The sequence below is a fragment of the Calonectris borealis genome, chromosome 7 (assembly GCF_964195595.1).
Source record: "Calonectris borealis chromosome 7, bCalBor7.hap1.2, whole genome shotgun sequence".
In the NCBI taxonomy this organism is placed as follows: domain Eukaryota; kingdom Metazoa; phylum Chordata; class Aves; order Procellariiformes; family Procellariidae; genus Calonectris; species Calonectris borealis.
Window position 1 is genome coordinate 37,762,747 of NC_134318.1, and position 23,636 is coordinate 37,786,382.

The 23,636-nt window shown below is 44.5% G+C and overlaps 1 protein-coding gene across 1 annotated transcript in view; it reads left to right on the forward strand.

Moving 5' to 3' along the window:
- Positions 1-23,636, forward strand: part of GRK5 (G protein-coupled receptor kinase 5) — a 174,727-nt gene that overhangs the window by 47,858 nt on the left and 103,233 nt on the right. The window contains exon 2 of the mRNA XM_075155171.1: positions 22,719-22,814. Coding sequence (XP_075011272.1) covers positions 22,719-22,814 — 96 coding nt within the window. The remainder of the gene's footprint in view (positions 1-22,718; positions 22,815-23,636) is intronic.

Sequence of the window (23,636 nt, forward strand, 5' to 3'; positions counted from 1 at the left end):
AGCAGGATGTAGGTTTTCTAAGAGCTCCTGGGAGCTCACAGGTGTGATGCGCCGTACAGAGAGCTGTCAGCGACTCCCCTCCGACACAACCTTTTTTACATCTGACCTCCTTTTTTCAGATAATGGTGTTTTTTGTCTTGCCCAAACAATCAGGGTGGGTTAACAGCAGAGAGCCCTGCATGAGGCAGCTTTCCGATAGCCAGGACTCAGCAGCTGAATTTGTGTAATAATCGCACTGGCTTTAATCAAGAGAGGAGGCTGCGAGAGGCTTGTAAAATTCCTACAGCAAAAATTCTCCATTCTCATTCACGGAGCAGATCTTGCCTCCAGTACGCTTATCTCCCTCCCTCCGTGTGCAGAGCCCTTGACGTCAATGGAAGATACGCTCTTTTAGGGAGAGCAGAAGACTGAGGTCACACTGTGCCCTGCAAACAGGAGAATTATGTCCCTGGTGTTGAGGCGAGAAGGCTCTGCTCTTTTGCACAAAAGCAAAAAGACTTGAAACAATGGCATGCGTAGAAAAAGAAGGTAGACTGCTTGCAGGAGAGATATTTGGAGCTGTATCAGCAGGCTGTAGAAGGATGCGACTCTCAGTTGCATTTAAAAACGTGCTGTTTGAGAGCCGTGAATGGTGTGGAGGCTTTTCATTCATTCCCCCTTACGGCTCTGGAAAGGGACATCTGTCAGCGCTGAACCCGAACAGCAGTCAATGGCTGCAGCACGCTGTGCTCACAACCCAGGACATTTAAATCAGAAACCTAGAGGTCAAACTCCGCAGCTCAGCCATCGGTGGCCTCAGTGATATTTATAGATTTCATTACATTTACTGCAACTTTTATGTGTAAAAGGTACTCTGCATGGTTAAATTATCAGAGATTAAGTGTGACCAATTGTATTTAACCTAATGATGGATGTTGCGATTTGATTTTTTTTTCCTTGTATTTGAGAGGACCAAGCATATAGGTTTAAGAATCTCTGAAGAAAATATTATATTTGTTGTTATTATCAAATTCCATTTATAAAGCTGCTTTTGTTGAGGAAGTGCTTTGCAGAAATTAATGTTTTACCTAGCATAAACTTTGGAACAGCATCCAGCTCATGCAGATGAAATACTGCCATTTCTCTCAAAGAACTGTTTATTTCTTCTTTGCAATAAAGGAAGTGAGTTCCTAACTCTGCAGGAAACTTATCGCTCTGCAGATGAGGTTTGTAGTTGTACAGAAATATACCATAGTTCGCTGAGGCCAAAAGCCAAATGAGGTGACCAAAGCCCAAAGAGGTGTCCCTGGGCGCTCCCCGCGGCGCTGCGAGGGAGGATGTCTTCTGCAGGACAGTTTCCTCCTGGGGTTGGAAGTCAATCAGCATGTGGCTCACGCCACGAAGGCTAGAGCGTAAATGGGTAGTTTGTATTGCTTTCATTCTGTCTCATGTTGCTGCCGAGGCTGTTATTATTCACCATTTACCTTCTCAAAATATTGAGCCAATTAGAAAAACAAATCTCTCTTTTGGTGAATGCCCAAGGGTGAAGCTGTAACGTGTGTGTTCTCCACAAGCCCTAATCGCGGGTGTCGCAGTTGCGCTTGGGACTGCTGGACTAAGCAAAAACAAATTCCTTTCTGATATATTTTACACCTCGGCCAAGCCACACTGAGTGGCCGCTTTTGTTCAGCTTCACAAACCGGGCAGCTGAGGCTGGTCAGCACTGGGGTGGGAAAAGCAGCAACGGGGAAGGAAGGGATGGTGCTTGGAAGAACATCACCCCGAGCAGATAGCAAATGAAGGTCCCGGCTATTGGATCAGGCTCTGTTGCTTACAAACTGTAAACTGCTAGTGCATTTATTGAAATGGTGGCTATAATTCCGAGAGTGAGATACAGACAGATATTTCTGGGTTTTTTCCTTGTTAATTGTCAGACAGGTGAGTCGTGGGAATTATTAAGAGTAATTGAGACAGGACTACTCCTGAGTGCCGTCAGTTAAATTAAATATTAATCTAAGGCCTGTGTGTTGAAATCCTACGTTTTTGTTGTTTGTGTTTCCTTTTCATTGGTGAAATAAGTGACATACTCCAAAAGTTTGCATGCATGAGAGTTTATATGTTGGGTGAGAGATTTGAAGCACGTGAAGGTTATAGTATCAAAAGTCCAAAAAGCTGCTGTGCTTTCATTTACACGCCAGCATTTTTGACCCCATGCATAATGAAAGCGCATTGCTAACTTTAGTGAAGCCCTTTATTAAACTCATCTGATGGCTCAGACTGCCTGCTATTAGTACTGTTTCATACATGATAAGTGGTCTTGCTAAGCCTTCTAAAATGAGTATAACAATCTAACTGGTGCCCAATGGGATATCCATCTTGTGTCTGACTACAAGGAATAAATTATGCTCTTCTACTGATAATTGCTCATTCCTGGATTCGAGGATTACAGTCCTGTGATGCTGGTGATTAGAACTGGTCTCCGTCTTTGTGCACAGATGCTCCCTGTGATCCACTTCAGTGTCTGCCTCGGCTTTTCCAAATTGATTGGTCTTTGCAAAGGAAGGTAGACAGAGTATCTAGTTCTGCAAAAGCATGGCAGGCAGCTAGGACCTGATTTAAATTCTGTATGAGATGGGGACTGGAGAACATATCTTCTGATGGCTTCTAGGTAGTTTAAAGAAGTATTCTTGGGCATTTGTGGTGGTTCTGAAAATTGGGTGGGTCTTAGAAAAACAGTATTTGGAAAGAAATAGTTTCAGAAAATTCGGAAATATTAAAAAGCCCTGTAAAAATTCACATAAAATTAAAAAATAAGTCTATTCTGAACTGAAGAAACAGAGATAACTACGAATTTTTTCTCTTTAAAATAATCTCTCTGGTTCCTTAACAAGAGTGGTGACAAAGCAACCTAAGAAGTTATGCTCTACGCTTCACTGCCTATTTTATCACCCTCAGCTTAAAAATAACAGCTCTGTAGCACCTTCTGTTTTCTCGTGACGTCTACACACACTTTATGAATAATCATTAGGGGGAACGCTGTGCTTCATCTCTGATGGGATTTTCCCATCTTACCCAGTGTTGACTTAACCCTGCTTCCACAGAAGTCAAGAGTAAAACGCCCATTGATTTCAACGCGAGCAGATTTTGACTTTTCAGAAATGCTCAGCCATATGTGTTCTCGTTTTGGAAGTATCATGTGGTTGCATTTGGCCCATGTCGTGTTTTAGTCACTCAGAAAGAACACGCGGAGTTCCAGCCTGTCCTCACCTGCCCTCGTGATTGCGAGAGCTGGGGGCCTTAGGGAGGTTTTGAGGGCCAAAAGTTTTGCTGTTGTCCTGTTTGGGGGTTTTGCTTGTTTGTTTGTTTTTCTTCCCAAATTTCAAGAAAACATATTTCTATTCTGAGACAAAGGGAGTGCAAACATTTCTAATTTGCTGTGAAAAATAAATCTGAGAAAAAAGGTTTGAACTCAGCCTATATGTTTCATTCAGTATGATATAATGCAGTGTTTTAAAAGGGGTGAAAAATAGTTTGGAATCAAAAGTTAAAACAGTCTATTTTAACTATATTGAAAACCTTTTTAATTTTTTTCTTAAAAAAAAAAAAGTTATCAGAATTGACACATTTGTGAAACATTTACTTATGGCTGATTGGTATTTTCTGAGGGAAAAATGTTCCACTGAAAATTTCCATCTGGTTTTAGGGCTTCCTGTCCTTTAATGTATTTACACGCATCAATATCAAAGGGAGGCTTAGGAAATACTCTTGGTTCATGTTATGTGCTAGGAACTGATTGAGGGCAAGAGGAAGGGCTCTGACTTGAGCTCGTAGGTAGCTTTAGCTAGGACGTATACCTGCCGTCACGCTTTATAGCCTGGTGTGATAAAGTGAATTTCAGCAGCTGTGAATGAGGAGCCCAGCCCATGAAACCTTGTGCTCTCCAAGGGCAATAGCCCCTGGCAGAGGGGCTGGGCGAACACACCTGTATCTGCCTCAGACATCTCACCTGAGTCCATCTGTGGGCACAAGCTGGAGCCCTTAGTTTACAAGGTATTTATATAGCCTAACTCTTTGCCTAAAATCACATGAGGAAGTACAAGACTTGGAGTGTACAAAGTACAATCACAAGAAGTACAAGACACTTGGAGCACAAGTCTGATGAGGAGCGGCTGAGGGAACTGGGGTTGTTTAGCCTGGAGAAGAGGAGGCTGAGGGGAGACCTCATTGCGCTCTACAACTACCTGAAAGGAGGTTACTTCTCCCAGGTAACAAGCGACAGGACAAGAGGAAATGGCCTCAAGTTGCGCCAGGGGAGGTTTAGATTGGACATTAGGAAAAATTTCTTTACTGAAAGAGTGGTCAGGCCTTGGAACAGGCTGCCCAGGGAAGTGGTGGAGTCACCATCCCTGGAAATATTTAAAAGACGTGTAGATGAGGCGCTTAGGGACATGGTTTAGTGGGCATGGTGGTGTTGGGTTGACGGTTGGACTCGATGATCTTAGAGATCTTTTCCAACCTTAATGATTCTATGATTCTATGAATCTGTGCTAGAAGTAGGACTTAAAACTAATCCTCCCTGGGTCCGAGGTTAATGTCCTTTCCTCTGGATTATCTTTCCTAGTAGCATTCCTATCCTCCCATCTGCTTAGTCATCTGTAAGGTAAGCTGAGCATGCTAGGGAGAGCTCTCCCCTAGCAAAGGGTATAGGCATATTAAGGAGACAATGCAGTTAATCTGCGCTTTCTCCCACATTCCTTGTGCTGTGTCCTGCTGTCACTGTGTGTTCCCCACTGTAGTCAATGCGGGATTTGCATGGGATGTGCTACGGCCTTTAAGCGTGCTTCCCGATCTAGATCTGCCAATTAAAGGATTTGTTGTCCCCTTAATGTAACTGCACGTGCCGTCAAGGTTTTCCATGACTTTGTGAAAAATGAATTGCTGTCTTCATGTCACATGGTAGTCCTGGTTTAAACACACTGGTTTGAGCAATGTGAGTTGGAAGGAGAGTCAGCTTGTGACTTTGAAAATGTGCAAATCACCCAAAAGAAATTTGTCTCGGACATTTTTATGGTATTTCAGCTGAGGTTCCATGAAAAGTGCAAAAAATAACACTCCTTCGCCTAAAAACAAAGTCCCAAAACAAACAAACCCATAATAAATAAATGCTTGCCAAGAGTCATAAAAATCTCAAACTGTGATTTAATATCCTGTCTCCCTTTTGTCTTAGTGGAAAAGGTCATATAGATGAAAGACATCTGCTGTTGTATCTCTCTTGGAGTTCAGGACAAGACTAAAGTCCTATTCTTGGATTTTTTTTGTGTGAGCAAATTGCCGTGAATTCCTTCTATTCAGTCGTCTTAATGTGTCAGCTCTTGAAGAGGATGAACAGGCCTGTGGCCAGTGATTTCAAATGCGAGGCTGCATCCCTTAAATTTTATTCTTCAGAGATAGATGCATGCCTGTGTCAGCATTGGGTGAAAGACGTCCAAATATGACTGGGTTCATCGGCGTGAGCTGGAGGTTCTGGCCAAAGCCAAGTCTTTGTGGCAGCTTATGGTGAAACTTTGGCCAGGATCAAGTCAACCAACAAAGGATTTCTTCTATATATCTCAGAGGATGTATACCTTGGTGAACTAAGTATAGCCATGGCAGAGGGTTGAGCGCTGGCACACAGTTGTCCACACTGTTTATTGTTAGGACATTTTTTGGCACAATTTCGGCCTGCACCATGTCCATATAGGGCTTAGGCACAACTTGGTGCAGGGACTGTTCAATACAGCCCAGGAACTGTTTCCAAAACCCCCATACTTATCTATCCTGGTTGTTGGAGCCTGCCTGCAGGAAACGTGAGACATCATTGCCTCATCCTGATGGGAGGCCTAGATGTCCTAGACACCAGACGGCTGGTTAGGCTGGTGGTGCTGGTAGTGAGGGTTTCCTGCTTGCTGAAGATGTGCAAGTATGCAGAAGAGAATTTAGGCTTCATGGACCAGAGAAAGAGAGAACAAGTGAGAGGGAACAGGACTTTGCAGTCCACTCCTAGAGGCATTTCCCTGAAATGAGAGAAGAGCAACAGGCTCCAGGCCCTTATTCATAGGGTTGCTTTCAAGACTTGGAAGGATGTGGAGGGCTAGCAGTTCAGCTTGCAACAGGTCAGAGACAGAAGGTGGCATCAAAGGCTGGTGGGTGTTGATAGTCAACAAGAGTTTTGAGGTGAAAAGAGAACAAACCTGGAAAATAGAAGCAAGTAGTTAATGCTTGATGTGATGGAGATGGACAGAACTGGGAAAGACAGAAAGAGAAGAGATGGCAGGGTGAAAGTGAAGGAAAACAACTGGTCTGACTCGCCCTTACTCTTCAATGTTCTTTCTTCAGGGTTTTATTAAATCTATTTGAAATGTAGTCAGTTCTGGACAACAGTGCGTTTACAGTCCTTGATTTCTCCTGACAACTTTTTACGGTTTTTCAGTAATACCACCCCGTTTTGAAAAATGGGTCTTCCTCAGAAAGCAGTTGTGTTAATGAGTGGGAAAATTGTGACGCTCTGGAGTCACAGGGGATGAAATCCTAGCCCTTGACTGAAAGCAAAGGCAGCATCCCCAGTGACAGCAACGGGCTCAGGATGTCACGGGGAGTGCTTTTGACCGCTGTACTGTGATCTGGAAACCCTTTGGGGATGGGATCTGTGTTCATGCGTTGCCTTGCACAAAGAAGTCCTGAATTTGTTGGCCTCCAGGCATTGCAAGAAAGCAAATGTTAAACAAGTTGTCCTGTGAGCAGTGGAAGTAATAAAGCATCGGCGCCATTGGATTCTCTGGTGTCTGGTAAAGGGTGAGCGTCAGCCTTTTTTCTCACAAGGTCTTTTTGCTCTCTCCAGCTGCTTGTTCTCCTCCCGGCGGTAGGAAGGTGGTGCGCAGCCCCCTTGACAAGTGACCAACAGTTCAGCGTTGGTGGAGGGGATCCACACCACTCCTGCACGTGCACGGTGCACACAGCGGCAACCCGCGCTTTTTCTCTACAAAGCTGGGCTGCTTAAAACAGAGTAAATGGAACATAAAGAATGCTTTTCCCTCCAGCGTCTAGCAGTCCTAGTTATCTTAGGTCTTCTGACAACATCAACTGGAAAACTTTTCAAGAAGAATGGGTCTGGTTTTATTTTGGTTTTTTTCTAATTAAAGTTGTGCATTTAAACGGTCTGTGATAATTTCTTTTCCCAGTTGTACATGTGGAGTGTCTCAACAGGACTGTAAAAGTCATGCTAATTTATGTGAGGGCAAAATTCATCTTTAAGCTGGAAAAGCTTTTGCTATTTTTGTTTGCAAAATGCTTTTGGGTTTTTAAGTAGAGGGCACTGCTGAAAAGCCAAGGGATGTGTTGGTTTTATTATTTTTATTAATATACTTTAAAAGCAACTCAGAAATGTTTTACTTGATACCTGAAGCCGAGGCAGCAAAGTGCAAACCGCTTTGTCGTTTACTAACGTGGAAAATGCGAAACAAAGTAGATGCATCGTCTGCTTTTTTCCCCTGTCTTTGCTTCTCTGCTTCGGGGAGGTAAACATTTCTTTTTTCAGTAATTCAGAACACTGCCTTTTTAACCAGAAAATACAATCATTTATATTTATTTTTACTATCACTGTCAGCACTCTTCCACATCTCCCACGTTATTCTCCCATGAAAAACTTCCATACCGGGAAGCCTTAGAAACCAGCACTCCGTCCAGAAACAATCTGCACTTACAGTTTTGTGCAGAGGGGACTCCTCAGTTGGGATCCTTATCTCTCCCTCTCTCAAGGGGCTTGTTTAAGGGCTTGCTGGCATGCCTGGCTCCCGATGACATCAGCTGGAATTGTAGGTGCTTGACATACCTGGACTTGAGACGATTATGGTTGAGAACTAGTTCTGCTCTTGAGACAGGCTGTAGGGCAATCACTGCCTGCATTTCAAGAGGATTAAATATACAAAAGCGTGGAAAATAACTGAAATTCCTAGTATGGTAAGGCTGACAGTCTAGCCCTTAGCTTGAAAAAAAATCCCCTGTCTTCATGCATATGAGCCACTTGTATGTTTACTGGAGACGGAGGGAGGCTATTAAATCCAGTCATCCCATCAAAGGCGGAGAAGACAACCAGGACAATCCTGCTTCCACCTTCCGCCCCGTGTCCCCTGTCGCTGTGGGAGAGGCCGAGCGCGGCTCCGTGCCGTGCGAGGTGCAGTGCAGGTCCGCGGGCGGCAGGAGAGCCCGAGCCGCGGGAGCGACGGGCAGCCTGAACCTGAGGCTTCTTCCTCCTCGCGGTTCTGCGTATCTTTCCCATAAGCGTTGTTTTCAGCCGGGGTCCTGTTTTTGTTGTCATTTTAAAATGTGATTTGGAACATTAACTTCAGCCAGCTGAAATTATTTCCTTTTCGCCCTCTTACTGAGAAGGTTTATAAATATCGAGTTACACAGGAAGCAAATTCTCTCGTTATCAGATTGTTCTGTAGTCACTTTTCTTTTCCTCAAAAGCATAATGGCGAACTTTATCAGTGCTCAGTCATTTGTTTCCTATTAAACACAAGTGATGAAGGTATTGTTTGGCTCACTGGGAAGAGTTACTGACCTGTTTTGTCTGTAAACGTAGCTTTAAATTAGGAGACACCTGAAACTGTTAGGAAGTGAGTATTAATTGGGTTCAAGTTCCATAAGCACAGATTGCAGTTTCCCAGTGGGATGTGGTAAATAGCCGTCACCAAAATAATATTAATTACATTAGCTCCCAGAGCGGTCCCAAGAGGTGCTAAAATAGCACATGTGCCACTTGGGTTTAGATGCTTAGACACGAAGATCAATGTTTGCTGCTGTGTTGCTTTGCACAGTGCAGAGCATGCTGCGTCACTGGGGGAGTTGAATGCGATAAGGAGGCTTGGATTTTCTGTCTAATTGCTTGGCATTTTGCTCTCGTAAGTTTAAAAATCAGAATACCATCTAAAGCAATAGCTGAATTATTTTTTCTGCCCTGACACCCTGAAAGGAATGATAATAACAACCCAAAATACGGATTTTATAAAACATCTGAACAGAAAATGTTTCTTGCACCAGAAACTGTGTCTTCCCTGTAGGTTTGTTCAGCTCCAGAGTGACTCTTAGTGCCACACAAGCACATATATACCTCGTTTATCAGAATCACGCTCTGTGCGACCGGCTTTATAGCTGGTCGTGCCCCTGGCATCGCGATGATGCACTGCCCTGTACTACCGGCACTGTCGCAGGTGGCGTGGGCTGCACCCTGACCACTGCCCTTTCCAAAACTGCAGCTTACAGGCTTTTGCTGCAAAAGCCCCTCTATTAATTTTGCTCGGCTAGTAGGACATGGGCCCTGGGGCCCGTGGGGATGGCCAGCTGTCCAGGAGAGGCCGGGTGGGCAGGTCCCTCCGTGCAGGTCACTCTCACACCAGGACTTGCTCTGCAGCCTGTCAGGCAACTGGGACTGCTGAGCCAGATGCCTCCCTTAGCCCTTTGGGATCATGTTAAGTCTTCGGGGAGACTCTTTAGCCCCACAGACCCAGCAGCCTTCCTCCCTTGGGTGTTGATGAGCAGCAGAATTGAGAAGCAAGCAAATACGTAGCTCAGTGGCGGCTTATCACTAACTTTCCCGTTGTTAATTGAAGCGCAGCAAGCCGGCTTCACGCGGGGTGTAAGTACACTGGCCTTGGAGCTAGAATTGACTCTGACCTGATAATCAGACCTTTCCATCTGGGCTAGAAAAACATGAACCTGGTGGTTTGTTAGGGACATGCTGGCAGACACTTAAAGACAGCAATACTAAAGGCACCATTACAATTAGCTCAGTCAGAGACTGAGCACATAGATTTGGTTGAAAACCAGTGTGTCTGTTCCCTGGTCAACGTGACCTCTGGGGAAATACACTGCTGAAAGAATATTTAGACTTTAGTCGCCTAATTCAATGTTACACATCCTTGTTGATAGTGTTACGTATTACTGCTATTAATTAAAGATATCAGCACGTACCATAATGAGGGGAATGACTTACAACGTAAGAAATCACTTTACAGATCCCAGAAACTGCCTGGTAGATTGATACTGTACTTTTTAAAATTGAGAAAGTGCTTGTTCCTTGTTTAGGTAGCTTAAATTAAACACCAGAGGGGTTCACGTATGCTCGGATGAACGGGGAAGATGTGCCCTTCGGTCTTGTTTCACAACAGCTCGAAACTCACATAACCACCTTAAAACAAAGGGAAGCTTTCATCCTCGTTCCTACAACTCCACATGAAAATCTGAATTGAAATGAGATTGAGCAACAAGAAGAAAATAAGTAGACCTCATTCTTAACTGCGGAAGAAGTTGTTTCAATAGAAAAGTGTTAGCCAGCTTCACAAAATGTGACTAACTGGATAAAAATGGTCCCCTAGTATTTCCCGGTTTGGTTATTCCTCCCACGATGACACTTTCTACTCAAAGATGCGTTGCTGAGCAGGGCTTATACGGGACAATGAAAGAGGAATATTTTCTGGAGGGGCAAAATATAAAGAAAAATTTCGCTTTTTATCATACATTTTGGTATTTTTTTTTTCTGTTGCTCTCGATTTTTCTTCAAAACAGGAATAAACAAGCTCCAACTGATTTTTATGGTGCAACTCACACTCCTCCAATTTAACTTCTTTTTTTACACCTGTTATATTCAAAGATCTGGATCTGCTATTTTTATTAAAATATAAGCAAACAATGTTTCTTTCCAAAACGAGCAGACTAACCCGTGGCTGCCCGACTGGGCCCAGAAGGTTCTATTTTGTGCTGGAATCAGCAGCAGTTTCCTACAACGCCTTCATTTGACCCGCGCTGCTCTGACGGGCTGGGGCTGGCAACAATCTCAGCTTCAGCCATCAAAACATTCCTTTATGGCCAAGTGCCCTTCTGCTTTCTCTGAAATATCTGGTGTCAGTTTTAACAAGAGGGGAAACAGACGTTCGTCACCATTAATTCATCGGACAATTAAGCCTGTGATCTCTGACCTCCTGCCATTATTGGCTTTCAGAGCCAGGGTAAAGACCCCGCAGATATCTGCTCTCTGTCATTCCTCGCGAGCTGCCCTTGTATTTTATTTACTCAAAGGCTCAGCTTTTGCCCACCACCAGCCAAATGTATATGCTTCGTAATAAAAATTGCTAATAAGCTGTCCCAGACAGTGACATTAATCTCCGAGCAAGGATAACAGAAAGCAAAGGGAACAGCTGGCTGTCAGGAAAGCATGTGAGCGGGAATTATACATTTATTTAGATTTATGTACATGTTAGAAGTGTCTGTCCCTGGTTGCAGCTGCTTTTGGCGCGTTGGGCTCGCTTGGGCATCCGGCACCGCTCTGACCCAGAGTCAGGGTGGTGGGTGGTGTGGGATCGCTGCGTGGTGATGTTTTCTTCTTCTTCCTTCATTTTCCAGGCTACGACAGTACTTAGGTTTTGCTCTCCCCTGGAGTCCCTGATGGTAGGATCGTTGTTCATCGTGGCCTGTTTCTACGCTGCTGGCCCAAATCAATACCTTGTTTTAAGTCCGGCCCCAGGGCTGCGGGGAGAGCCAGTGGAAGTGCAGGACTTTGTGAGCAATGAGGAAATAGTTAATCCACCCCTGGCACAAAGCTGCTGCTTTGTGTTTATGAAGATGGTGCTTACCACCGCCAGCTCTTGGGGTGGGTGGGTGGGTGGGAGAGACAAGAGTGGGCCAGCTGCTCGCATCATCTGACGCTGACGCCAGGCAGCCTTCAAGCCTCGTTTTTCAGTCGCTGCTTTTGAAGCACTTCATTAACTAATCAGAGGAACCCTCTCCTTTGCTTTACGGCAAGTTTCCTCTTTTTTGTCTTCTACCTCCTAATTTTCTCTTTTTATTTCTGCTTTTCTTATTGAGTCCTTCAACTGGTAGCTATAGTAACACCCGTGAATGAGTGACTGTAGTACACCGCTACGACCCACTCCCCTCGGAAAGGCTCTGCTGGGCTTTCACACGCCTGCAATGGCTTGGCACCCTCTCTTATAGGGGTTTCTTCGAACAACAGGGACAGTCTTAGCTTGGGAGCCGGCTCCATCCTGCCTGCTATTTACAGCTGCAACCCGCAATATATTGTGGCAGAAGGAATGAGTCACTGGCAGAGCAATCTGTTACATCAGATAATCACAGATTACCTCCATTAACCTGAATCCCTTCTGCAACCTTTTACAATAATGATCCTAAATGCTGATGCATACAATTGTGTTACCATCATGTCTTGGGCTGTCAGTGATTTTTGAGGACAATGTTTTCTATGATTTCAGGGGTGATTTAGCAGGGTGTGACAGCGAGGTCTGCAGAAAGGAGCTGTTGGTACGTCGTTGCTGGACAAGATGATGGGGCCAAAGCCAGGCTTTGTAGCTAAGTAAGGAAGAGAATTTAGGTGAAATGCAGAGTCAAGCCTCTTGGCTTGTTTTCGCCCCCACTGTTTCTCTTCCCCTGTGATCTTAACTCTTCCATCCTCCTGGCACCAGTCACACCACAAACTCCCGCAATGCTGCAACCTCGGTCTCCCCCAAAGCTGTCCGTGTCCATTCGCATCAGCCCTGTGCACCCTCTTCCACCCTTGCCCTGACACCTACTAAGTGCTTTTTTCTTCCAGAGCCAAAGCGTCTGCCAGCACCTTTTCCCCTCTGCCAGCCAGTTGCTGTAACTGTAACCTGGCATTTCAGGGTGGTTTCATCCCCCTCTCCACATTTCCTCTATGGGGCGTGTGAAGGCTTGTCATATATCTGGGGTTCAATTTATGCTTTATGCATATGTCTACAGGTGAGATCCTGACTTGGTATTCAACCAAGGAGAGCCAGGAAGATGGACAGGGTCGTTATCTGCTTTTGTGGTAAAAAGAAAGACGTGGCTGATCCTGATCTCAAACAGAAAGTGACCCAATCTAAGACACGTTACGATGCTGTACTTTTCTTCCTGGCTGACTCTGGAAGCAAAAGGGCTGAAGGGTCACAGAAGAGACACTAACTGTTCCTCTAAAACAGTTCTGGCAGTATAGCCCTTACACGTGTCCTCAGAAAGCTCCCAGCCTAATTTTCAAAATTTTTAGCTTGTTTAATCAACTATCTGAAAAGTGTTGAGAGAGAAGGGTGAACCCAGCCAGGCATCATTGAAGGACACTTCTTATGGCTCTTGGGCTATCTTCCTGCACAGCAAGACCGATGTAATGGTCCTTTAGACCACTGCAAAAATACAGAAGATAAATATATACTGAGCACCTGATAACACCTCCTCAGTGCCCTCCTTACTCAAGCGTCCACATCAGCACCTGTGCTGGGCCAGGATCGCTGGTGGGATTAAATGTGGGAGGAGAGACTGTGGTAATGCAACGATTCCGTAGAGTATTTGTATGCCTAGGCAGCACAAAGGGGCTGCAGAGTCACTTAGGTTCAGGCTCTGTATAGCTGAGACCTGTGTGTTGCATCTCTGAACACTTGGGGTCTGCCTGTCTGCCTGCCAGAGAGCAGGACTGAGTTCTCAGGTGGACTATCTAGGTGCCTCAGGGACTTGCTCTTCTGCCTCCTTCATGGAGACTCGGCACTCTTTCTTTCTTGCTTTTCTGGTGGCTGTTTTCCTGACTCAGACATAAACCATCTAAACTGAAAGAGCGTGCTGTTATTTGTGTACAGAATGCAAAACACATCTGGATTTCTGGGTTCTTATCAGAGCATCTCAAAGCTTTGCCAATTCTACCAGTTAGGTGGAACTAATAAATCAGTCAGGCCTAATAAAACAGCCTGTCTCAAGTCATTAATTTTTCATGACGTTTACTAAAATTCTTTTCTTTAGCCCTGTTGGTAAGTTTATTTAGGTGAGGGCAAAAAACCAGAAAAGAACATAATTCTCAGAGCTTGGCTACAGACTGCTGATAGGAACACACTTGAATTCTCACCTCCCATCCAGCTGGATCTCCTTCCCACAGTTCAGAAATACTCCTTATAAAACTCAAATGTCAGGAACACGGAGGCTAAGTTCTTTTTTTAGAGACTGCAGAACTATTTGCAGGAGAGAAAGCCCACACAGCTTTTTGACAGGGACAGAGCGAACCCACATGGTTCCCTGCTCAGGGCTGGGTTTTTGCATGTTGTCCCTCTAGAACCGGCACCAGGGTTTTCAGAAGAGCTGAGCCCCGTGTATTTGCCTGTACCAGGGCCAGGTTTCCTTGTATGTTCCTTCTGCCTGTCTCGTGCTGCCCGTTGCGCCGTTCTGTCGCTAAACATCAGAATTGCAGAATGTGGAGCAGCAAATCTGCAGAGCCTTCTTAGACTTCTAGGCATTTCTCTCAGCATCTAACTAGGACCCACAAGTCCTGTCGAGGTATTTTGGCTTTAGAGGCCAACCCTAAGAACATTTGGGTTGCTTGAGGGATGTCACTGAATCCAGGAGCACTACACATGCTCCCAGGCATTCTACATGGGCTATCTGCAATATATGGGTGGTGGGTGATGAGTTGCATTTGCAGGTTTGGGCTTGGAGGCTTTGGTTAGCAGCTTGCATACGTGTTACTAAAACAGGGTAATAAGTATATAGAACAGGTCATAAGTTTAAAAAGCCATTGCTTAAAGAGGAGTTCCTTCCTGGAAAGATGTTATCAAGCCCTATTCAAGGAGGATTTCTAGAGCAGGGATTTGCATTCTTTCTCTGGAAGAATGGGAAGCAGGTCTCCTACAGTCAATGGAAATCGCAGCTGTGCAAATTAACTTAAGGGAACCGGTAAGGAATGTGGGAATTTAGAGTCACTTGAACATTCAGATATGGGGAGGCCACGTTCCTTGTTTAATTCTTGTGTGCTTCAAAACATGTGATGGTTGAGAACATTTGTGACAAAAGAATCTTCCTTTCTGAGAATGAAGTTTTATCAAAAATGAAAGGGTTTGCAGGAAAGTGTCTACTTAAAAGAAAAAAGGATTTGCTTTTTCTAGCTTCTTTTTGACAATATAGAAACATCATTTTAACAAAGTAAAGAATGTCAGTTTACCCTACTCATTTTGTTCCAATGATATAATATATCTTAATATTCTATTTGATATGTTCTGTGATAATGTTTTGACGTTAGAGAACTGAGATGACTCAAATGTTATCAAAATGAAATGGTTTAATGTCTTTAAATCAGAATTTTCTAGAACTCTGAAATATTGGCTCTCAGCTCCAGTTTGGAGGAAAACTCGACTGAGATATTTAGCATTTGTAGCAGGGTGATAACCTTGATTCTTAACAGCTCTGTTCAAAAGGTTGGTCTCCTATAGTAATCATCGATACTGAAGTGTTACAGACAAATGTTGTCTGTTACCTACACCATTGATGGACAAAATCTCTTAATACTCCCCAGGTTCAGACATCATAGCCTCTGCATGTTCCTTCAAGAGAAGGAAGTTCCTTACAGGTCCAGAAACAGCTTCCAAAGGAGCACAGTGGCTCCAGATTCATTTGTTGCATTGTCTCTTCTGCTCTTGTTGCCAACTACAATGTCAAATACTATCCAGGCACCTTTCAATTTGGAGCCACCAGTGCAGTTCATCTCAACAGCCTGTTGAACCACCCAATACATGGTGATGCATTCCAAACACAACTGCACTGCCTGGATTTGTGCCAGTAGCCTAGTTTACTTTGAGGTCAAGAATAAGAAGTTAAAATTTGGGGCTGTGCTTATTTTTACTATTTTAGATGATAGCTGGTTTTATTTTTATAAGATTTACTGTTTGTTTGTTTTTCTAATAGATCGTAAATCATCAGTATACTTTGTATCTTCTGGATTATTTTTGTTTGTGGCATAAAAGCCAATGATCTCTTTTTGCTCACTCATCGGCTGCAGATAAGCACGATACAGTTAAAATACAAGGCATGAAAGAGAGAGATGCCATAATAGACAAACTAAAGGTGCTTACACAAGGGAAAATTAAACTGCATCCGGGGAAATCACATCACCAAACAACTCCCTGTTAACATGCGTAGCAGCGAAACGTACACCCAGCATATGTGAACTGGCCCCCAAAACCCAAAGACAACTTGTTGAATTAATCTCAAATGTGCGTTAAAAATACCCAATGGAGGATCTAGGCAGACTTGCGTGGAGAGTGCCGCAATTTGGGATGCCCACTCGAGACCAACTGAAAAAATTAAAAGTGTGTTTTTTTGGTTTAGTTAAGATCCTTTCAATGTGCCCTGACTAGGCGTAAAGGTAGCTTATGTAAAGGCTTCTTTATATTCCTAGAGTAGTATCAAAATGGCCTTGACATATGATAGTCAAGCCCTGAGGATCAGTCTTCAAAGACTAATCCCTTAGCTTCCTCTGTCCCTTCAGGGCAGTAGATGTTATTAAAGCATATTATTAACATATAAATTATTATTAACATATAAATTATTATTAACATATAAAATATGTTATTAAAGTCATGTTTCAGTCACTCATTGGTATTTACAGTACTACTTGACCTCTTTTTTAAATAATAGGTAGATATTCCTGCAATAAATACTTGTTTATGAAGAATGACTTCTGTAAGCCAACGTTAAGAGGACTTTAGGTGCCAGTTGTATACAAAATGTTTTGCCCTCTGGTCCTCTGGTAACCAGATTGCAAAGCCAGCCTGACTCTGTTGGGGAGAATCTTGCATTTTTGCTTGTGAAATTCCCATGTCTGTGGCTCTGAAGGCTTAAACATGAAATACATCTGCTGTTCATTTCCAAAAAGCAATGAGATGGTTTACATAGCGGTTGTCAGGCTTATGTATTTGTAGCAACATGCAGATGATTTATGTGCAAACATGCCGTGACAGCAGGGAAGATGGGCACAAAACCGTTATCACGGTCTGTGACTAGTCTGAGAGTCACGTTCATCAGAAAAGGCTGCAGGAGATAAAGACAGATTAGCATCGATAAAAGGAGCTTAACGTGATTCTCTTTTGAGGGCATGTTGTGGACTTTTTGTTGTATCTTATACACGAGAGCCTCTAAAGACTGGTTTGCAGAGGCAGTGCGTCCCAGTGGATGGCGGACACCTACCTGCTTTTGAAAACCCAGCCCTCATACTCTCCTCCTTTTCCTTGGGGTGACATAGAAGGAGATTGATAAAGAGGTTCCTAGTGGTCTCCTAAGTGCTTGTTTTAAGCACAGGTTAGTCAGGAGTATCACCTAAGATCTTGTAAGGATAAAACAGGGTTCCTGGTTTTTCCTGCTTTCCCGGATGAGAAGGGCAGGATGAAGGGCAGAGAGCAAGCAGTGTCTTTCATTCTTTGAAAACAAACCATTTTTATTTGCTAGTACAGCCGAGCGTAGTTGGGACTAATATGAAACAAGAATTTGGTGGGTGAACTTCCACGTGAAGCAGGTCTAAGATAGGTGGAACTGTTTGCCTTTGAGGCTAGATGTGTAGATATGAAAAATTCTTGGGGAAAAATGATGGGCTGATACGTTTTATTCATGCTGTCTCATTAGGAAGAGACACTCCAGGAAAATAAGCAGTTCCACATTTAAAATTGGTATTCTTGTCCTTCACAAATACACGGTTAATCTCTGGAACTCACACCCATATAAGACAAATGGGCATTCAACAGTCCAGGGCATTTACCAGGAACATACGCACAGCCTGAATTTAAGCAGTATAGATTCTAAAAAAGAAGAAGAAAATTTTTGGAAGCAATATACTTTCATGTTTTGTTAGCCGTATCTAATTAATAGGGTATGGAAAAAGTTTCTGCTTTCTAAATACTTCAGAAACAACTTTCTAGACCTTCCTCTGAAGCTGCCTGTGGTCTGTCCTGTACTAGACAGACCATTTGTTTAATCTAATATGGTAATTCCATATAAACCATATAGCTGCCCACACTTTGATGGGAGAGAGTGAGTAAAGGAAGGCTGGCAAGAGGAAGAGGAGAAGAAATGCGAATTTCTTTTGAGTGGAAAAAGGACACTAATCATGATTTTTGGACTTCTAATATTTTTTGGAGTTTGTTTCACTGCTTTCATGTGCTGTGTGATCAAGGCCTTGCAATCGGAGCTCTGTACTCTTGTTGGGAAGGACTTGGGTGAGAGCCTAGCTACCGTTGCGAAATGGAAGACACAAACTGTAGTCGTCCTTCAGTGATCTGTGGATAGTTTACCTAAATTGTGGATTAGCTAGATTGCAGATAATACAGTTGAAGGCAATGAAATGTTTGGCCATCTTGGGTTAGCCAGGTCTGGCAGCATGGGGTGTGATGCAGGCTTATCAGCTTGGGCAAGAACAGAGCAAAAGCGTGATGCCACCTTAGCCATGCTGAAAAGCCACCTCGCACCGTGGCATGAGGCACGAAGGGAATATGCTGTAGGCATGATGCTGGAATGAATTCACCCATCGATATATTTAACTCTGTGTTATGAAATATCGTTAATCAGCTGAACAGGAGAATGGCTTGATCCTGTCATTAGCAGGATTAACAGGCTCAAGGCCTTGGCTTCAGCTCCTTGCTCTGTCTCTGATTTCTCATGTCATTTTGGACAAGCCACTTAATAGCTCACTGGCTTAACAATATGCAGGTACTTTCCTACCTCCTCTAGGTATTATGAGAGTAAGAATATCCTGAATAATGGAGGCAAAAAGAATAGGCACCTTAGGCTAAGGGTAACTCCTGCTTGCAAATGTTTTACATGTGTGCCTCTGGTTATATCTCTCTCCTTGCACACAGACATCAGAGCTAGATTTGCCATCCAGCATCACAAGATATGAAAAATGCCATGTATTTTTCAGTAGGTAGGATGTAGACCAAATGCTTTTGTTTCCTGTAGGACTGGTTGACACGTTAGAGAATTCGCTTCAATCCTCGGTTTGCAAATGCTGAGTTGTTAAGTGCATGCAAGGGAGTGGAGCTGAGATTTCACGCTGTTGCTGGGAGCTCACCTTTTGTCATCATCAGCAAACCAAGATCTTAAAGCAGTCAGACCCTCCAACACCACATGATGGAACTCACATCTAAAACATGGCCCATCTGCCAAGTCTTGCTCTGAGAAGCTGCCTTGACGATTGCAAATCCTCCTGTCCAGAATAGACAGCACAAAGGCAGCAATCAAGGCAATGTGTGAAAAGCTTCCCTTTGCAACCTGCACAATTACTGACCTATTCAGGGAAACCTCCCCTTTTAGCTTGTAGCTCTGCTAGACAATTTACCCCGTCTCAGCTGTCTCACTGCATTACGTCCTTCAAACCCCCTGGAATTAACATTTGGAGCCAGCAAACACTGCTGGCTCCACAAGAAAAGCTGAGAGCGGAAAGGTCAGGTCGATTAAAACAGTTGATCAGAATCTTTAACATAAAGACGTCACAGGCAAAACAGTAACGCTACTTCACGCTCAGCTAAGAGCAAATGATTCATCAGGCAAGGCTGCTTATTTTTGGAGGATGGCCACAAAAGAGAAGAGAACACGCTGGCTGTATCGATCACGGTTGTAACAGGGGACCGCAGAGCCTTTCTCCAGTTTTGATGGAAATTTAATGTCGGAAATACATCATCCAATGTAAATATATCAATATATATTTTACATCGAATGGATTTTAAAAACATTCTGGCCCAGCTTAGCAGTATCATTTCATCTCTGCAGAAATCTCAGAGCTGTCATTTCGAGCAAAGGGCTATTTTGCAATGCTTTGCACAGCTTGATGCTGCTAAAGATGCAACCATTTTGTGAGGACTTTTGTAAAGGTGGCAGGAGAAGCAGGCGTGCTCTGAAATCTCCAGTGCTTTGATCTAGAGGGTAGACATCTAGAAGCTACCCTCTTCTAGAAGTAGTGGGTGAAGATGTACCAGTGTTGAGCAGATGCAGCCTAAAGGGTTCTTTCATCTGGCTTGCTCCTATTGTCTCCTGTGTCCAGAAATGATTGGAAATCCTGTTCGAGCAGGCACCGCTGCCCAAGCAGCTGCGTACCTCTTGAGCTGCCTCCGGTGCCTGCTCATACCTTAAGCAGAGAGCTCCTGCCTGCCCCCTTACAGCACCCCCCTCTCTATTCCTTGGTAAGGGCCGGGTGGGTCTCTGCGGGCAGAAGTGAGAGGCACGTGTTGGTACGTGGGGGTGGGATAAGCTGCTCTGGGAGCTGGCAGCCCGAGGAAGGGATCCAGAAATCCAGATTCAAACCCTGTGGCTGTCAAAGGGGGATCATTCTGCTCTGACATCAGCCCAGCTGTTTCCCTCCCTCCTTGCCCTCCCCTTCCTTCCCATCCCTCCCCCAGTGCTAATAAATATATGCTTAATTCATTTAATTCCCATGGAGGTTTGGCATCAAGGCAGAGAACTCAAAGTTTACAAGATAAATGAGTGTGAGGAAAAACATGAAGCAATAGTTCAGGGAAGAAAACGCAGCCAAAGAGAATGACTGGCAAAGAGAAGGAAATGGGAATTCCTGGAGGAAGGATCATTCCCCAGGGGAGCGTGTGAAGGGAGGGGGCAGAGAAGCATCAGTGCGATGTGATGAGGCATAAGGGCAGGAGCACCAAGGAGTGTGCAGGAAGGCCCCTGGAACAGAAGAAGAGGGGTGAGTGGAGGTGGCAGCCTGGCAAGCAGGAGCAGCTGTGCAGGATTGCGGGAGGGAGTTTTCAGGGAGACAAAAGCCAATGGAGGACCCTTCGGGTTGCTAAATCCAACCCCTGCAGTCGCTGGCGACCAGAGCAGAGCCATGCGCTCCAGCAAAGTTGGTGAACGGACCATCACAGTGCCCACCCCAGCCACAAAATGCTTCTCGGAGCCTTGTAGCATTCCTAAGACCGTCAGCCTGGAAGACTAAGGGTTGTATGCTGCAAGAGGAGAGCAAGACAGCCTCTCTGATACTGTGGCTGGAGGGATGGGAGAGGAAATGACTTTAGCAGCAGTGTTTGGGATGCTCTGAAGAGGGGAGGTTGAAGCAGAGTTCATTCTAGACCCAAAGGGTACATCTGCGTTGCGTAATACTGCGTAGCATGGAGACAGTCGCAGCTCTCTGTGCTTTGCCGGAGACTAATTCCTGAGAAGGGTAGCATAGCTGTACTCCTGATCGTCTAAACAAGCTAGTTCCTTTATGGCTAGTGCAGATATCTCTGCTCTACATTGCATAACATACAATAAATTCCTGTCAATAAGGAGTTTAAAATAATTCAAGGCAAGCTCTGCAATAACAAAACCATTGGTCACCAAAAGCAAAGGAATAAAAGGTGAGATGCAGAAGGATCAGAAAGACCCCACAGAGAGCAATACTTTGCAATTTTTTCCAAGGCTCATGTTTTTTCTGTAATGGTCTGCTACCTTTTGAGTCAACGTTCTCCTAATTTAGCCTGCAATATCATGTAGTACCCAGCACACCCTCAATCTGCAATTGTGACTCTACCAGCCCCTCTACAGAATTAACTCAGCTCTGAATTACTCATTCGACGTGCCAGCGCATGTAAAATAGACTCAAGTGAATCAGATTTTGTGTGCGGGGACTGAATTGCAGTAAATAGAGCGACTCGGAGAATCTCAGTCTGCATCTGGGCTTTCACGTCCGGAGGGATACTCTTTCTCCAGCGGCTGTGCAGCCTCTTTGAGCAGGACAGGTACACGAACGAGCCTGGAACGAAAGCCCCAGCACCACACCACACCTCCTGCCCTCTGCAGTAGTGCTGATGTGGCAGCATAAAAAATGTGTCGGCATGAAAGAGAAACCCAGGGGAGGGCTGGAGTAAAAATGTGCCCAATGATAGTGAAAAAAAAAAAAAAGGCAAGAAAAATCTAAAAACGTCCTCCTGGGCTGAGCTGTTTCAGATGTGGGTGCCCATCTAGCAGGCACTGGGGGAGGGCACACACAGCATGTGTGTTAGGCTTGCTTGGGCTGAGGGAGCCTAACCCCACAGGCACTGCGTCGTCTGGTGATCCCAGCAAGAAGCAAAGTGAGGTATGCTGGAAACACTACCATTACTGGTCAGAGCCCGCTGCAGAAGGCTTGCAAGCTCAGATATGGCACCTAGAGATGCCAATGATGCCTGCAGCAAGGTATTTATGAAGGGACATTGATGAGGGAGATACATCGGCATGGAAAGGCTGAGGGTCTTGGACCTCATTCAGCCAGAGCTGGAGGAAGCCAGCTAGGTCATTCACCTTGAGGACAGTCCAGTTCAAGAAATCGCAGGGAAGAGTGAGAAGGGGAGAAAAGAACCAAAAAGAGATTTTCTCTTCCTGAGGATATTACATTAATTTTCTCTCATTGTTCTCCTCCTGTGGAAGCAGCAGTGACCAGAGTGTGTAACGTCAGTGGTAATGCCACGTTGGCAGTATATGTAATGTGAGGGATGGATGGCAAGAACTGAAGTTTGGTCTTCAGTTGCCAGCACTTCCTTTGGGATGGAATCAGGGCTCATCCCAAAACCAGAAGGGGGAGATCCAGGTTGAAAAGATGCGAGCTGTAATTTTACAAGATTATTTGACTTGTGCGAAATGGCTGTCAGCTGGGTCAGAGATGATGTTGGAGATGCTCAGTTCAGCACTGTCATCTGAACTGGACCTGATGGACCCATCTGAACTCCCAACCTTTACCAACCTGGTCTTCTGCCAGATGCCACCTCCTTGGTCTGTGTCAGCCCAGACAAGCTCAGACTTGATCTGTACACAGTGTCTCAGCTTTAATTATTAATGATACCCATAAGAACTGTGACTGGGCTGGTAAACTCTGGATGGGGCTATGTCCCCAAAGCAATCTAATCCTGATATTTCTTTCTCTGCAGGGGGTGGAGGGAAACGCAAAGGCAAAAGCAAAAAGTGGAAGGAAATCTTGAAATTCCCTCACATTAGCCAGTGTGAAGATCTCCGAAGGACAATAGGTAAGACCTTTTCCCTTCTTTGGAAGTATTGCATAAATAAAATGTGCTATCAAAACTGGTTCAGCAGAACGGCATTAAAGGTACTCATCATTAAATGGAATCAGTCTAGAGATGGGCGTGCAAAGTATGTACCTCCCATGATGCTACCGTGCAAACTCAACATTTTCTGGTTCCTAACGAGGCACTGCGGATCAGGCAGGAGGGATGGGGTAATGCACTTGCAAGGCAGGTTTGCATGCACAGGCTCTGGGGGGTGGAGGGACTTTACAGTGGGACAATACCTGGCATATGGGACAGATGCTTTGACTTGGTACCTACCAGGGCTAACGTGGCTGTATAAAGGACCTTCAGAAATGAATCCCCTCATCACATCCTGCATTCCCTCATAATAACTAGCTCTTTATCAGGGAGGAAATGAGACTTGATGAAAGCAGAGAGATTGCTGATGCAGTTGAAGGTTAATATTAATTATACTCTGGATATGATGTTTGAAGCGGCAGCCACTGCCCTCAGCCAGGCAGGTTTGCTCAGCAGTACCATCATCTCTTCAAACCACAACACTACTTCATGTAGTCTTTTTATAGGACATGTAAAAATTTTTTTTAAATTACTTTGTTTTACTGATGTGGGCCAAACACTGCAGATTTGGAAGGGAGCTTGCAGTGGCCGTTTCCATAACACAGCATTTCTCCTGCTCATACCTGCCAAAATTCAGCATTCTTTTGACTGCTGCCTTGGCAAACAAGGCTAACAGCTATCTCCTTGTGAATTCTCCACTGGAAAGCCCGGTATTACTGATCTCACCGCAAGAGGTTAACTTCA